The sequence below is a fragment of the Euprymna scolopes genome, chromosome 31 (genome assembly GCF_053919585.1).
Source record: "Euprymna scolopes isolate OS-2025 chromosome 31, ASM5391958v1, whole genome shotgun sequence".
NCBI lineage: Eukaryota > Metazoa > Mollusca > Cephalopoda > Sepiida > Sepiolidae > Euprymna > Euprymna scolopes.
Window position 1 is genome coordinate 44,335,629 of NC_136512.1, and position 16,563 is coordinate 44,352,191.

Consider the following 16,563-nt stretch of genomic DNA (forward strand, 5'->3'; position numbering starts at 1 on the left):
CCCCCCCCATATTTAAGAAACCAACCTTGTGTCTAACTTTCCCCTCGTAGGGAGAAAGGTAAATAGGGATAATCAAGAGTTTCTTATTTTTCTGTGTATGACTCAGTGACTCACACAACTTAGTAAACAAGACATTATAGACTGAAATAAATAATTAAATAAGGAAATCAAATGGCTGACCACGACAAAAAGTAAAGTCTGTCCGAACTGTCAACAAAATAAAATATTTAAAGAAAAAAAAGGGAGAAAAGAATTCTTAATATTGTTAATGTTTTTAAATAATTATTTTTTAATATTTTCCTACCTTGTTCTGTTCCCCGCCCAAAAGGTCGGGGCTGTCATCCAATCCGTCCTGCAAAGACAAGAATAGAACGACATAGGTTGAGATAATGTCCAGCAATTAGAGAGTGGGGTTCGGTTCGTAAGCTGACCAAAGTAAAAATAAGAGATGAGTAAAATCGGAATAAAAATAATAGTAAATTCGCCGACAAACAACACATCGACGAAGTACACCCACCATCATGGCTGCCCAACAGCTGTGACACGTGACTCGCTATTAAGTAAAGACAGCAGTCACCAACGAACGACGCCTCTCGATACCATAAACCGCACTTTCGTATTTGTAAAGTTAAAACCTTTTCCCAGTGCAGTGTTAAATGAATTCGTTGCATGCTCCTGATGTCTCTCTCTCTCCCTTTATCACGCATGCATATATATATATATATATATATATATATATATATATATATATATATATATATATATATATATATATATATATAAAAACAAAAACAAAGCTTAATTATATTTTACTGAAAAACACAGATTTTCTCAGAATGAAACAACTTTTCATAAAAATCTGTTGATATTTGTGGATGTGGTTCCACTGGTTCATTCGGTAGTGTTAAAACGTTTGAATCAGGCAGTTTTGTATGTGATCTTGACTCGAAAAATATGCTTTACATCTTCGGATTTATTAAATAATAAAGAAAAAAGAAAGAAAAGTGTCATTTTGTCACAAAATTAATGTCCATAAGATATATTTCTGTGTCACCTTTTATTTTTTCGTTGTCAGAAAATGTGCTGTTAATCGTCTGCTAGAGATTGGCGAGAAACTTATTTTCAGACTATAAATAAAATAAAAACTTACTAAGTTCAATCTTTCTAAGGTAAAGAAACCAAACCCCATTTTTGATATAGATCATGTTGCGATGAAAATATAATAATGATTTAGTGAATAGTGAAAAAGTGAAAATGTGATTTAACTTCTAAATTTTTAACAACTTTTAGCGATTAATTCTAGTTGCGTGTCTTTCGAAAAAAATTTTAAATAAAAATTTTTAAAACTTGTACTCTTCCGACTTTGACTTATAGCTTTATAATAACATAAAACTGAATTTATAATTTAAATGCTGAGTTGTTCAACGAATTAAGTTAGGACATTTTTCTGCAACTCCTCAAAGATTTTGTGAGCGGGGGTGGGTGGGGGTCATTTGAGTTCCTATGTGAACATTGCTCAAAACATTACCTGCTAATCCATTTAAATTTTAGTATTAAGAGTTTAGAAGTTAAATTTTTATTTTGAATAAGTTTTTGTTTATTTTTCGCACTTATTAAATTTTAAGGCGCAGTTTAGTCAAAACATTAAAAAATGAAAATATCAGAAAAAAAAAAAAAAAAAGGGTTATATTGTACGCATCCGTTTCGGGCTGAAGATCTCCGAAAAAAAATTACATTTAATTTAATCGAATAGTTTTTTTGTTTTTTGTTTTGTTTTTGTTTTGTTTTGTTTTTGTTTTTTTACAGCGGAAAAACACGTTCTTATGAGAGCGCGTTGAAGTCAGACATTGTAAAATTTGCTGAACACGCCACGGGGAGATAACTCCATGTAAAGCGCCGACACTGAGTATCGGCACTAGTGCTAACTTTATTCTTGAATTCTAGCTTTTCTTCCTAAAAATCGAACCTTTTGCTCGGTAGCATAACAAATTGTTTTTTCGCTGTAAAAAAAAAAAAAAAAACCCAAAAATCTACTTGATGAAATTAAGTGAAATTTTTTTTCGGAGAACTTCGTTCCATAACGAATACGTGCAATATAACCTTTTTTCGATATTTTCATTTTTTTAATCTCTTGACTAAACTGTACAAGTACCAAATTCTCATATGTCAATTATTCATTTTAGCTTTTAAAATTAAAATGAATAATTGACAATTAATTGATAATTTAATAATAAAGCGAGGCTTTATTATTAAATTATTGTTCATGTTTTTACACTTTGTACCAATAAACTTAGTCTAAATTTCTTAGATTAAACATTATTATTATTATATATAAGAAGAATATCGGCGCTCATTGTGAGTGAAATAAATGGTACATACGTAATTATCTGGCCTCAAATAGTAATATATCCAAAAAATTGCGAAAACCGATGAGGTAGAAAAATAATCATTAATGAAAAAAATATTGTGAAATGAAGTGAAATAATTATGTTAGGGTTACTAAAAAAGATACGTTGACAGGGGAGATAATTAAGTTCTGTTGCTTACGTCATGTAATAAACGTAATTCAAAATGTCGGACAAATTTTATTCCTCATCTAAACTTTATCAAAAACTGTTTCTCATTAATAATCATTTTTCCCCTATCTTATCGTTTTCCGTAATTTCTGAATATGTTACTATGTGCGACATTACAATTTCGTAGGTGCCATTTGTTTTACTTGAAATGCGGTATTTTTTCGTTATTAGAAGCACCAGAATATCTCCATTTATTGTGGTAATACATTATTTCCCTTTTTTTTTTTTTTCTAAACAGGCCTCATTTGATTGAGCAAAATATTTCTCTTTGATTAATCAGCAGGTACTTAATTTAATAGAATGAGGACAAAAAGTATTTTATAAGAAATAAGGGATTTGGCTGACGCTTGACAGCACCAGTTATCATATATATATATATATATATATATATGCGTGTGAGTATGTTCAGATAAAAACATCTATATATCTATAAAAGTGAAATTGTCTGTGTGTACATTTCTCTACCAAACTTCTTTTTCAATTTTCAGTCTGCAACTCGAGATTTGACATAAGGGATATAGAGATTTGAGAAAATTGTTTTAATTGGTTTTCAGTAATTTATCTGTCAAGGGGTCAAAGTTCAACGATTTGACCTTTGAAAACTAACAAATGCCTTTGTGTCTAAACACTTGAAATTTTAGATCTAGGTTACTTGGACATGAATCAAACTTTTTAATTTGATTTCAGCCCAAAACCATCAATGTTAAGGGGTCAAAATTGGGGTCAAATTTTTTAAAAAATTGACCTATGCGGTCTCTACCAAATTACTCAGCTAATTTTTGGTCTACACATTTGAAATTTTACATAAAGTGTATTCAGACATAGGGCAAGCTTTTTCATCGGTTTTTGGCCGAAAATTTGGCTGCCAAGCGGGTCATAGTTAAAAAGATTTGACCTTTGCAGACTCTACCAAACTCCTCTGCCAATTTTGGGTCTAAACACTTAAAATTTTAGATGTAGATTACCTAGACATAAGTCAAAATTTTTAATATATATATACATAAAGTTATTTATATTATTATTCAACGGACTAATGTTCTCATCCTGAGTGTGATTTTCACAACGTTTCGGTCGATGTAACCTCCGACCTTCTTCAGGTGTATCTTGTCGAACTCAGGAATGTTTTGGTCAAACTCTGGAATTTGGACGGAATTTCAATCGGAACCCTTTATTTACTTCTCAGAGGTAGCGTACTCTTGTTCCGTCAGCCATGTCCGGAGAGAGGTCCTAAGTATTTCGCAAATGTACATTCAACCTTCAGGAGGAGAATATCACGTTTTACAATTGATTTTTCCCAGTACACTAACCACTGCGCCACAGGTCCTTGCGGACAATTCTAATACAAATTTTAGGAGCCTTAAATCTACTTTTTATTTCTAGTTGTAAATATCATCATTTATTACTAATTATTACTATATATTAATGTATATCTATCTCTATACTTATTACTTGTATATATTAATGTCTTTACTTATTACTTGTATATATTATCTATTGTTTATAATTACTGGTTCCCATATCATATTAAATTCTATACTAGGTTTACTTGGCAGTTGATTATTCCCCAGCATATGTGCTGCTTCTTTCAGTCGTCTTACTTTCCACTGTTCTTTTCTATGTATAATTTTTAATTCGTCTCATAATGGTAAATGGTTTTCCTTTTTCTTCCAGATATGGTTAGCTATACCTGACTTTTCAGTCTCTCCATGTACTACAGCTTTTCGATGTTCCTCTAACCATACTTTCAATGGATGACATGTTTCACCTTTGTATAGTTTTCCACATTTACATGGGATTTTATATACACATATATTAGTCATGATTTTTTCTGTAGAGGGCTTGACTCTCACAAGCTGTTTCCAGAGAATTGAATCATTCCTGAATACTCTTCTAATATCATATGGATTACATATTCGTTGAAGTTTTTCAGACAAGCCCTTCATATATGGTATACAAACTATGGTGAGTTTCTGAGTGGTGCTGATGTTATGTTTCTTGGAGTTGATATCATGCTCTCTGGATAGTGTGTGTGAGTAGAGGAAAATCTTACTACCAAATAATGTGTCTATAGGTGTGCATCAAAGCAGCTGCCAGACTGAGGGAAGAGAGAGGATCTGATATGTTGTCTATCAAGGCCAGGCTGGATGGAAAAGGGGTGAATTTGCCTATGTGGCACTTTTTATACTACCTATCATAACACCACTCGGCATTTTCAAAGGGAAGATAATTCAGGTATGAAAACTGTCTCTGATGAGTTTCTGTGTAAGTGTTGAACAAGGACAGGTAATCCTACATTCATCCTTGTTTTTTTTAAAGATGTTCAGAAACTATCAGGACGCATTCTATACTGAACCATCCTGTCCAAATATTAAAAGAATTTTCTTTACCAGTATCAGACAAGTTGGTTTTTTAATTAAGACATTTATAGCAGACGAAACTGCAATAAACACAAGCAGGAGTGAATTCTCACAGCTAGAGATTTTGAATACACTTCCTTCCTAGTTTCTACTACTAACTTCTAGAAGACAAATAATATATCATAGCTACAGACCATAACTTGTCTTCCTATTCTATTATTGTATCATAATTTCAATACATATACCATTTATCTCTGTATTCAATACATTTTCTTTCAGCTTAAGTTTTACATGTTCTGTAAACAACAACTAATTCATTCACAGAGACATTTAATCACATATGAATTATAAGTCCATAAGTCTGACAATCGAGAACGTTATAATGACCAAACATATGCAGATAGAAGTATGTTCAGCCTCTACAAAAATGAAGTGCTGTGTTTTCAGAAAGAAAGTGATCAGCTAAGTTTAATCGAATTATGATACAAATCAGTTCAAGGCTTTGTGGCTGTTGGACTAAGATATTTACTTTCTCTCTGAGAAGAGATTAGTTTATTGGTAACCATCTGGAACGCCTCTACCAAGGAATACCAATGAAGCTGCTCAGGCATTTTTTGATATATCAGAGTGTGCTTACCTTGTGCTCTGACTTCTCAAAACTACCACTAATCTTGTGTTTAATCTTTTGGCAAGGAAGGAAATCATATGTCCAACAGAGTTTATGTAATTCAAATTCTGAGTTTTTAAAAAATAGCATTAACTAGCCTGGTTGGCCAGCGTTGCCCGAGTGTTTGTAGGTGTGTGTTGAACAAAAAAAAAAAAAAAAAAAAAAAAAAAAAAGTAGTAGGCAAGCAGGCTTGAACCCGTGATGCGAAGATGGAAAAGAAAGTGGAAGTGTGTGTAAAGGTGTTGGTTGTGCAAAAAAAAAAAAAATTGGTAGTAGGCAGGCAGGCTCGAACCGATACTGCAAAGGAGGAAAAAAAGTGAAAAAAAAAAAAAATTGACACGTTAGCTGTTGCACCCATTGCCAAACCAGAAGTAACGTAGGTTTAAATTAAGGCTAGATATTCGAAAAGAGGGATGACTTTCTACAATAGCAGTGAAAAAAGTGACCCCCCCCTCCTGTAGAAAAGTGCCCAGTTGAGGGTGAAGGAATTAATGCTTTGGCCAATTTTTCGATATTTGTCGTCTGAAGGGTCGAGCTTCAAAATAATAGCGATCTCGTGAAAATCCGTCGTCTCAGTCGAAAGTTTTAGGCAGACATACAAACATACTTTTAAACAGACAGGTGAGATTTATATTATAGACTAGCGGGGGTACCTGGCATTGCCCGGATGTTTGGAGGTGTGTGTGCTGTCAAATAAAAAAGAAATCGAGGGTGGGGGTTTAAAGGTGGTAGGATCGAACCCGAAGCCCTGAGGCGAAGTTTGAAAATAAAATCGGCCAGCCAGAATGAGTTACTAAAAGATGTTTGAATTTATTTAAGTAAGAACTAAATTGACAGGTGCGTGCACGGAAGTCGTCGAGCGTTACGACGACGATGTAAGCAATAGCTATTCAGCAAATGAGGTCAATGACTAGGTTTGTTTGTTATAAGTGAAGTAAAAAAAGAAAAAAACGTTAAAACTTAAGCGGGGGAGGGGGGGTAATCAAAACATCGAAAAAAAACCCACAAAAAACACTAACGTAAGGCAAACGAAAAAAGAAAACAGAAAAACGAACACGTGAAAAATGGCTTGAATAAGCCTCCGGGTGTTTTTGGGTGTGTGGTCGGGGGTGGATAAGCGAAGTAAAAAAAAACAAAGAAACGAACGTTACGTGAAAAATGGCTTAAATAACACTGGTTCAATATTTAACTTTAAAAAATCGAAAAAAAAAAAAGACATCTCACACCACGATTCGAACCCAAAACGTTCAAATAACAAACCAACGTGCTAAACAACTGAGCTAACACGATGTACATGAAATTTAGTAAGTTTTTCAACTATTTAAAGTAAATCAGGTCATGACGTCATCTGACGCATGCGTAGAACCGGTCATCGTCACGAGAGGACTGTTTTTGTTGACCCCCCCCCTGTCGAAAATTGTCGATTTTGGGGTGAAAAAATGTACGTTTTTGGCCAATTTTTCGATATTTTTCGAGCAAAGGATGGAGCTTCAATATGATACCGAGTTTGTGAATTTTCGTCGTGTCTGTCGAAAGTTTTTAGCGGACACACAAACACACATACATACACACATTTTCGCTATTATATTTATAGATAGACTAGCGAGGGGTATCCGGCGTTGACCGGGTGTTTGTAGGTGTGTGTAAAAAAAATCCGAAATGTGAAAAAAAACAGGTGCCCGTGAAAAAAAAAACGAAGCCGTGACGACGCGCAGTTGGAAAATAATAAAGTGTGAAAAAAAAACAGGTGCGCGTTTTTGATTGACGTGACGGCGATAGCTATTCAGCAGTTTGCATTTTGTGCGGGACAGTTTTTAATGAGGTCACTAAATCGGTTTGTTTGTTTTTAAAAACCCGCTCCCTCGTCTCAAAATGAAAGCTACCGTCTGATATGACGAAGTCGACATTGACCAAACGTTACTTAGCTCTCTAGAGACCACTGGCTCTTGGCCTGTGATTAGAGTCGAGTTTCACTTTTTGTTTATACCGAAAACCGAATGTAACGCGTGCCGATGCGGGAAATGTGGAATAATTAACGTTTGAAAGTCAATAAAATTAAATAGACAGGCGAGCTCCGTGGTTGACTATGAGATATTACAATTTATAGATGATATAAAAAGTTTTAAGAAGTTGTGAAGCGAGTGAGCGCTTCTCTGAAAGAAGCCTTTTGTGGACATCGAGGAAAAGCGTACATACATACATACATACATTTTCGCTTTTATATTTATAGATTATAGATGAGGATGATAGAACTGTGCAACATAATTGTAAATTGTAAAAGTTTTAGGGTACAAATATACAAAAAGGACAGAACACATGCCATCATCATCATCATTATAATAATAATATTTGGTTTAACATCCATTTTATATGCTGCCATATTTTGGACAGCTTTTGGAAATTGACTTCCAAACTAACCTATTTCTGACCAAGTCTTTATTTATCCCTCTTTCTTTCAAGTGCACTCTTATCACTTTCTCACGTGATTTCCTTGTTTTTCCTCTCAATTGCTCTACATTTCTCATCTATTATTTCAACATGATCATACCATTGAAGCCCTCTATTCTGCATTTCACTACACTGTCCAGATTTAATCTTCCTCTGAAGTCATCATTCTTTAAAGTTCACATTAGACATTCATCATATCATTTTCATATCAGTTCTCTTCATTCAACACAAGTCCTCCACCCTCACTCACTAGGTTTCACCCCTATAAATCATCACACTGTCCACACATGCCTGATAGACTCTTACCTTGGTCGACAATGGTAATGACAAATTTCTTTAATTTTATCTACACCTAATTCTTGCATCACACTTGCACCTACTCCAACCCGTGCTCCAATGATATTATTAAGGTAACAAAATTTTCAAACAATTTCAATAACTTTGCACACATATTTTTTCCATATCTGAGCTCTCATCCATCTCTGTCACATGAACTGGTTATCCTCTCTCAACCTACCAGTAATTCTACTGAATTTCTTGTGTACCCAATGTTTACAAGTACCACAGAAAATTAAGCTACACCTGATTTCCTTACCACAAACTGAGCAGGAGGACTTTCCTCTTTCGAATGGGAGGAGGGGAGGGGGGTTCAAACATTACAACCACTGATCAACACTTTGGTATTGATAACATTTACTTTCAAACCTTTATTTTCCATAGCAAAAAGATGTGTTAGTTTGGAAGTCAATTTCTGAAAAGCATCCAACGTTTGTTAGCAGGTAAAATGGACGTTAAATTGCTGAAAAAGAAGAAAAGGAATGTAGTGAAGTAGAAAAAAAAAGAAATTTAAAAAATACTTATAAGACACAGCTGTTCCTTCCAAAAGGTCGAGCTCTTCAATGTCCAAAAATAATTCACCGTCACAAAAAGAATTTGCCGTCACTTCTTCCAACCGTCATTTCACTCTCTGCGCTCTTCACCCCTGCTTAAAAAAAGTACCGTTTATATGCTGCCCATTTCTCCACTTATGCAAATTGACTATCAACCAGAGCCATCTAGTTTTCCATTTCTCCAAACAGCCAATTTGTAAAGAGGGACAACTCAAACCACACGCCCCCTTGATCTACACGATCATCACGTCAACCCATCACGTAGTCACTCGACCAACATGGCGGCCGTCTCTCTCGCTGCGATCTCCGCAGAGCCTCTTCGTGAACGTCGCTACTTGGCTCGACGTTGCTGTCTTCCTCTGATGACACCACTACCGGCCGCACATCAAGGATGTGTCGAGGGATGCCGTCGATAGATACATTGTTCGGGGACTGGACACTTGTCACAATGCCCCTCCCCCAGTGTGTGGTACAGCGAGCATCAGGCGGTTTTATCCACACTTCCTCTCCCACTCGCACAGTCGCTCGCTTCTTGCCTTCCTCCGCGGGTACCTGTGCAGTTCGGGGATGCCGTCACTCATACTTGAAGACTGCCCTCTGCGGCACTGACTCCACTTTTTGCCCTGACTTTGGAGCCATATTATACCAGAAGACAGCTTCTGGCAGCGAAATCTGGCCCTTTTCAGCTATAGCCTTAATGGTCCTGTGATGCCGCTCCACAATTCCGTTTCCGCCTGGTCTATATGCAGCCCTGAAATAGCGCCGCACTCCCCACTTATCCAACACATTCTCCATGGCAGCTGAGCGAAAGGCAGTTCCATTGTCCATTAGCACTTCCGTCACTGGACCCCTCTCCAAAAACACCTCTTCCAAGACCTTTGCAATTTCACCTGCATTTTCCAGCTTGATTTCCCTCCAAATGGCTACTCTTCCTGGTCCACAGTCGACCATTGACAGATCCGTATCTGTCAATGGTCGACTGTGGACCAGGAAGAGTAGCCTCTGTTGATAGTGCGTTACGTCTATTGCCAACCTACTCCAGTTCTCTGCCACCTGAACCTCACCAGCTTCATGTCTACTCGGCGCAGGGTCAATTGATTGACACCGGCTGCATCTCTCAACCACTGTCCTAACGGCCTCCTTTGTGATTCTGGGGTCCACCTTCCTGGCCAAGAACAAGGTTCTATCCACTCCAAAATGGTGCATGTCATGCAAATCCTTCAGAGTGTCTTCATTCAAACAACATATTGCAACAGCCGCCTCATTCGGCGTCTTTAGCCAGGTCTTCCGCACCCTCGTCATCACATCTGCTCTGTTCTTCGCTGAAGGAACGATAGTGACCATAAGTTGAAGATCAAATTCCCTAATCAGCTCCCTTAACATCATCAATCGACGCTTTACTAGCATCTCGGCAGCGCCTTTCGTCTGGATCCAAGAGAACACAGTGGCTGAGTCGGTCCTCACCTCAACATTCTGTAGCCCCCATTTCAAGGCTAAGTTGATGCCCTTCATAACCGCATCCAGTTCCGCCACATTTATGTGAGCATCTTCTGCAGTGACACCACCTATCTCCAAGGTGACCCCTACTGCTATACAGCTTGCATCACACCACACAACACCTTCTGCACTGTTGGGTACATGCCAAACACCTCTCACTGGATCCTCCCTCTTCACCTCTTCAATAATCTCGCTCATAATGTCCACAGTCTCTTTATCAACTCCATCCTCCCACTTCGCTCCACTAGCTCGCCTTTTGATATAGCTACATGCAGTCCGTAGCCATCCTGCAATAGGGTAATGGCCCACCAGTCTTCCGCATATTGAGAAGAGTTCTCGCCTGCTCAATTTTTCCGACACCTCCGGGATCTCATTTCCCCTCCGGAACACTAACCGTCCTATCTGGTCCTTTCTTAGTTGAGCCCTAACACAGCTCCTCCCTCCAACGATTCCGGGCATTTTGCAATTAGCCCAAAGCTGTTGAGGTGTTTTACTACGTCCTCCGCAGTTGTTACCGTCTCATCCACCAAAATATCATCAATGTAGGAACTGGTGGCTCTTCTGACTGTGTCCTCCTTGCTTAGCACCGTTTTGAGGATCGCTGCCATGATTTTTGGTGCAGAATTCAGGCCAAAACCCAACCTAGTCAGGCAGTACGTTCGGCCCTTGTATCTGACCAACTGGTATTTCCAGAATTCCTGTGAAATATGGATCTGTAGGTATGCAGATTTTAAATCCACAATCGTCACAGCCTTCTGAATCTGCCTCCACTCTCGCATGGTCCCTCCGCACACGTCCATCACATCGCCTCCCGTGTGACACGCAACGTGTACATTCAGCTCCCTGAAGTCCAGTACTGGCTGAACTTTTTGTTTTGTGGGCTGAACAACCGCCATTAACAGCAGCACACCTTCCACCTTCTCGTAGCATTCCACTCTGTTGTTCAGTATGGGAGGTTCTCCCTTCCATGCCCATTTGACTGTCCATTTCTCACCATCAAAGTGTGCAGAGAAATCTTGGTCCTCTATCATGCAGCTTTTGTCTAACCCGGCCGTTCCTGTGACACTGGTTCCATTGCATGTGTCAACCATGTCTTTGGTGACAATTGTTGATGTACAGCCCGTGTCGACAAGGGCTGTTGCACTTCGTCCATTTAGGGTCACCTCTACTTGTAGTGACATACCCTGAAGCGCCTTCATCGAATAAGTGGGGTAGCCACCGGCGCAGTGGCTTTCCCCTGTTCGTTTACCTGGGGGGCAGAATCTGCTGATGTGGCCGACTTCCCTACAGCGGTAACACGTGACTTCTGGCTTTGGCTCCCTGCACTCCCTCGCCATATGGGGGCCTTGGCATCGGTAGCATCTGCCAGAGAACCTGGGTCTCTGCCACAGTCCTCTCTGCTTTTCGTCCTTCACAATTTCCTGCTGCAGTTTGCTTCGTTGAGCGACAGCTACGATTCCCTGCTCACTCTCTTTTTTCCTGGCCAGCACCCTAGCCTGTGTAATCAACTCCGCCACCTCCATAGTATTTACACCAGGCAGTTGCTGCAGAGCTATAGAAATATGGTCCGGGAAGCCATTGATAAAGGCCATCTTAACCATCTGTCGACGGCCTCCTCCATTGAATCCTGCTAGTCCCGTCAACCTCCTGATATTGTTGGCGTAAACATCGACAGGCTCTCCGGTCCACACCATACGGCTTAGTTTGCCATATGCCACAAATGGTCCTTCGGTAAATGCTTCCTTCAACTTTTCCTCAATGGCGTCAACAGACAGTCGATCCTCCTCCCGCATCTCCAAAGAACGTCTTAAGCATTTCACTGCTGATCCTCTTTGCTTCCATAGTTCCCGCCAAAATAGCTTGTAGTGAAGTAGAAAAAAAAGAAATTAAAAAAAATATATATAAGACACAGCTGTTCCTTCCAAAAGGTCGAGCTCTTCAATGTCCAAAAATAATTCACCGTCACAAAAAGAATTTGCCGTCACTTCTTCCAACCGTCATTTCACTCTCTGCGCTCTTCACCCCTGCTTAAAAAAAAAGTACCGTTTATATGCTGCCCATTTCTCCACTTATGCAAATTGCCAGAGCCATCTAGTTTTCCATTTCTCCAAACAGCCAATTTGCAAAGGGGGACAACTCAAACCACAAGAAAGAAGAAGAAGAAGAAGAAGAAGAAGAAGAAGAAGAAGAAGAAGAAGAAGAAGAAGAAGAAGAAGAAGCAGCAGCAATGATATTTTCATAATTTTCGATTTATCATGTTTTACATGTTTCTATGTGCAGATGGTTTTTAGAAAATGACTTCTAAACTGTCCAGATGCTGTATTAACTTTCTTAATTAGCAAACAATTCGTTGATTTCTACTGTTACATCCCACAAACTAAGACCATCATGAGAAGCAAGATGCATGCAATTAGTACACAAAGAGTAAAGAGTAGTTTATTTGCAACTGTGAAGTCTTTTGTCTTTTTCAGAAGGAAATAGCTTCATTAGATTATATTTGTATTTAGTTCACCCAGAAATATTGCAGAGTTGTCGGCTCCCCAGTAAATAGGGTTTTTTGGGAGGGGGGCATATTCCCAGCTCTTTCACAGAGGAATAGCTAGGCTTCTTCTTTTTGTCTGACTTAGGCCATTCGCTGTGCAAAGTTGCTATGTTAGCAGACATAAAAATCTATTCAAGCAAAGATAATTCAGCCCAACAGTACAAATTATTTCCTTCTTTACTAGCATTCATTTTTTCTGTGGAAACAAATCGGCCGACATTATGTTTTTTTGATAATGGTAAAAGGAGACAGAACTTTTAAACACACCGGAAGTTGGCACACATGTCTCTCAATTTAGGTATGGAAGCACAGAATCGATACAATTTTCAATTATATTTTATGTTTATTTCTTTTTAACTTAATTAAACATAGTTATTTAAAAAGATACGCAATTAAAAAAAAAAACAATTGATGAAAAAGTTTGTATTTTTATATATTTTTATAAATTTCATAAATTTTTTGTTAATATATTTTCAAACATATTTAGGTTTTGTTTTTTTGTTCTTTTTTCAAATATAGTTAGTTTTAAACCTGCGTAATCTATTACGATCTTTTTTATCAATTATTTTTTTTATTTTTTAATCACATATCTTTCCAAATAATTATATTTATTTAAGTTAATATGCTACATATTTTGTCAAACTATTTAAATATTTTTAAAATATATTTATTTACAGAAACATGAAAAACTATGAATGTATCACAGTTTTAGCAGTTAAAAAAAGGTGAATATGCAACCGAAAATAGTTTAACAGTTTAAAAATGTGAATATTTCACATACAAAACACTAAAAACACTAAATTCAAACAACATAAGTGTTGCGGTGTCATTCGTTCGGAGACAATCAACCCAACAACTAATAAGGTAGACACAGGCAAAAAGTAAACAGAAAAAAAAAGCAAAGAAGAATGACAGACACAGGTTGTTTGGTTAAAGACGAGGGCTCGCCTTTTATTTGCAAAGGAAGTGAAAAATCGTATGATCTGGATGCTGGTTGTCTGGAAGGTCACTCGTTACCAGAGGCTAAGGTCTGAAGGTCTGTAACAGGTACTCTAGACATAGCGTGGTTTAGGGTTGCTCCCTGGGTCTGGAATGATCAACTGGACGTCAGGGCGATCCAAAACGGATGGTGGACACTGAGAATGGGATGGTCAGTGTTAAGGAACGGACGACACTGAGAATGTAGGGTCAGTGTTAAGGAACGGACGACACTGAGAGCATAGGGGTCAGTGTTAAGGAACGGACGGTCAGTAGGGAACCAGGTGCAGGCGAGGTTGCAGACCGAAGGAGCAGGGAGCATGCGAGGTCGCAGGTCGGAGGAGCAAGGGTCAGGCGAGGTTGCAGACCGGAGGAGCAAGTGAGGTTGCAGGCCGGAGGAGCGAGGTGCAAGTGAGGTTGCTGGAAAGCTGCAGGAGGAGCTGGAAGGCACATAGGGCTGGAAGGCTGCAGGAGTGAGCTGGAGGCACTGTGGGCTGGAAAGGCTGCAGGAATGAGCAGAAGCTGCTGGAGTGAGCTTGAAGGGAGTGAAGTTTACTGCTGGTGGGTCTCAGGAGGCAAGCAGTAGTGAATCGCATTAGTAGAAAAACTTATTAGCCTTGATAAGAGCTGGTTGTTTAGCCCTGATAAGGTCTGTTTGAACTGCTGCCACTGCTGCTAATGGGAATCCTTTGGCTGGTGGATTCGACCGACATAACTGGTAGTGTCAGTCATCACTTCGGGAGTCTCTTCCTACTCCCTCGGCTGAGATGACCTGATTGGGCCGAAACGGGCTGTATTCATTAGTGAGGAATGATATTAGTGGTGTCGCACTCCGCACGACAACAAATGACTCTAATTAATTCTAGGACGAAATTTCTGCAATCAAAAGTAGCTTGGGTTGATTCCATTTAAATTAATCTCGTCTAAAAGTAAAAGGTCAATTGTTTGAAATGTTAACGTTTAAGCTTGATATATTTGAACTCCGATGTGCGCAGATGAGAAAGAAAGGGAAGATGAATGTATATGTTGAACCCGGATATGTTCATACGTTTAGCTTGTGTTAGCCTATCGCGTCCTTTGTTTAAGGCGAAGAGAAACAATAGGGGGTGAAGAAAGAAAGAAAAATGGAGGCGGTGATTTGAAACTGCAACATAAGTACGAATAGATTTCGCAGGTTTAAATAATAAAACTAACTATATAGGATACTATGCAGACAAAAAAAATGCTTTCTTCGTCTAAACACTTTGAACTCTTATTTTTTGCTTTTGGTTGTTCCATATATAAAATAAATATGCATCGACAGACTTTGTCATTCTTTTCATATTGCCTGTCTTAAGTTGGAAGCCATATTTAGTTTCAAAACAGTTTCCGATGGTTAGTTAATCTATACAAGTCCTGGAGATGACAAGTTCTCAGTAGACGGCTGTTCTGTATCGGTTCCGGTCTTTATAATTTTATAGCCAAAGAGCAAACGATTCTTCCTATATTGACACAAAAAAAGCATGTGCAAGGTTGCTAAAAAAAATTTAATTTTTATGGAGCAATTCTGGTTCCTGATTGGTTGGTAGCAGAACGTGAATTAATTTGATTTGTCAATTCCTAACAGCAGCGTTAATAAATAGAATCTCCCAACTGTGATGGACTATATCCGCATTATTAGTCTCTTATGATGGGATGTGTCTCCTAGTGGCTTCGGCTGCAGGGAGACTGGGTAGAGTACTCGTCAAGGATCTGTTCTTGACACTCAGCCCGACAGGTGCGGAACCAGAAACCAGCCCTGTACCTGTCAGACTGAGGTCCACCGCTTGGATATCACCCAGAAGGTCCACCCTCCCAGGCCTGCCACCCAGCTTTCGGATGGGGCAAGTTTATTGCTTGTCACTTGAGGCACCCCTACCGGGGAATGCCGACGGGGGTGCCTAGGCAATTTTTGTTGAGGCAAGAGTGCCCCTCTTTTAGGAGAGCTTGCCTATCTTCCACCTTCTGACCTTGTGTCACATTTTGGTGCGGTGGACACCAAATAAATATCTACCCCATTATAAGTCAAAAATATTGCAACAGCCTGCTTTCACTTCAATCAAACATCATACATATCTTTTTTATTTTTATTTTACAAATAGAATTTGTCAATAAAATGGGTCTTACTTTGTTATATAAATAATACAATTGTTTATGCAGAGCAAAAATGATACAATAAAAATTGAAAATGAATAACAGGATAATTTTTAAATAAAAAAGGATTTAAAAATATTTTATACAGATTATATTTTAATGACTAAATGATGTTACAGAGTCATTGCCATGATCTCATTCGGATTTATTAAGTTTTATTCTAACCTGATATAATGCAAAATTGATAAAGCCTTCTTTTTGAAGTTATCAAAATAACAAAGTATCAGCAACAAGATTACAAAGTGGCAGCAGCAGCAGAAAGAACGATTTCTGCAAAAATAATTAATTCTGATTAATGCTGAATTTTGATTGATTATCAAAATCCAAGTTCAACCAATCACAACACAGTCGCTGTGGAAGCCAGGCTCCTGCCAAACTTCTAAATATAATGCAGAGCACAAGCTCGCCTAGTAGAAAGGCGCAGAGAAGCCGCAAC

The 16,563-nt window shown here is 38.4% G+C and overlaps 1 protein-coding gene across 1 annotated transcript in view; it reads right to left on the reverse strand.

Annotated features, from left to right (window-relative positions):
* The window catches only part of LOC145255726 (sorting nexin-6-like), a 166,875-nt gene extending 166,180 nt beyond the window's left edge, over positions 1-695 (reverse strand). Inside the window, exons 1-2 of the mRNA XM_080114332.1 lie at positions 518-695; positions 305-352 (exon numbers count right to left, since the gene is read on the reverse strand). Of these exons, the coding sequence (XP_079970458.1) occupies positions 305-352; positions 518-523 (54 nt within the window). The 5' untranslated portion in view covers positions 524-695. The remainder of the gene's footprint in view (positions 1-304; positions 353-517) is intronic.
* Positions 696-16,563: the final 15,868 nt, after the last annotated feature.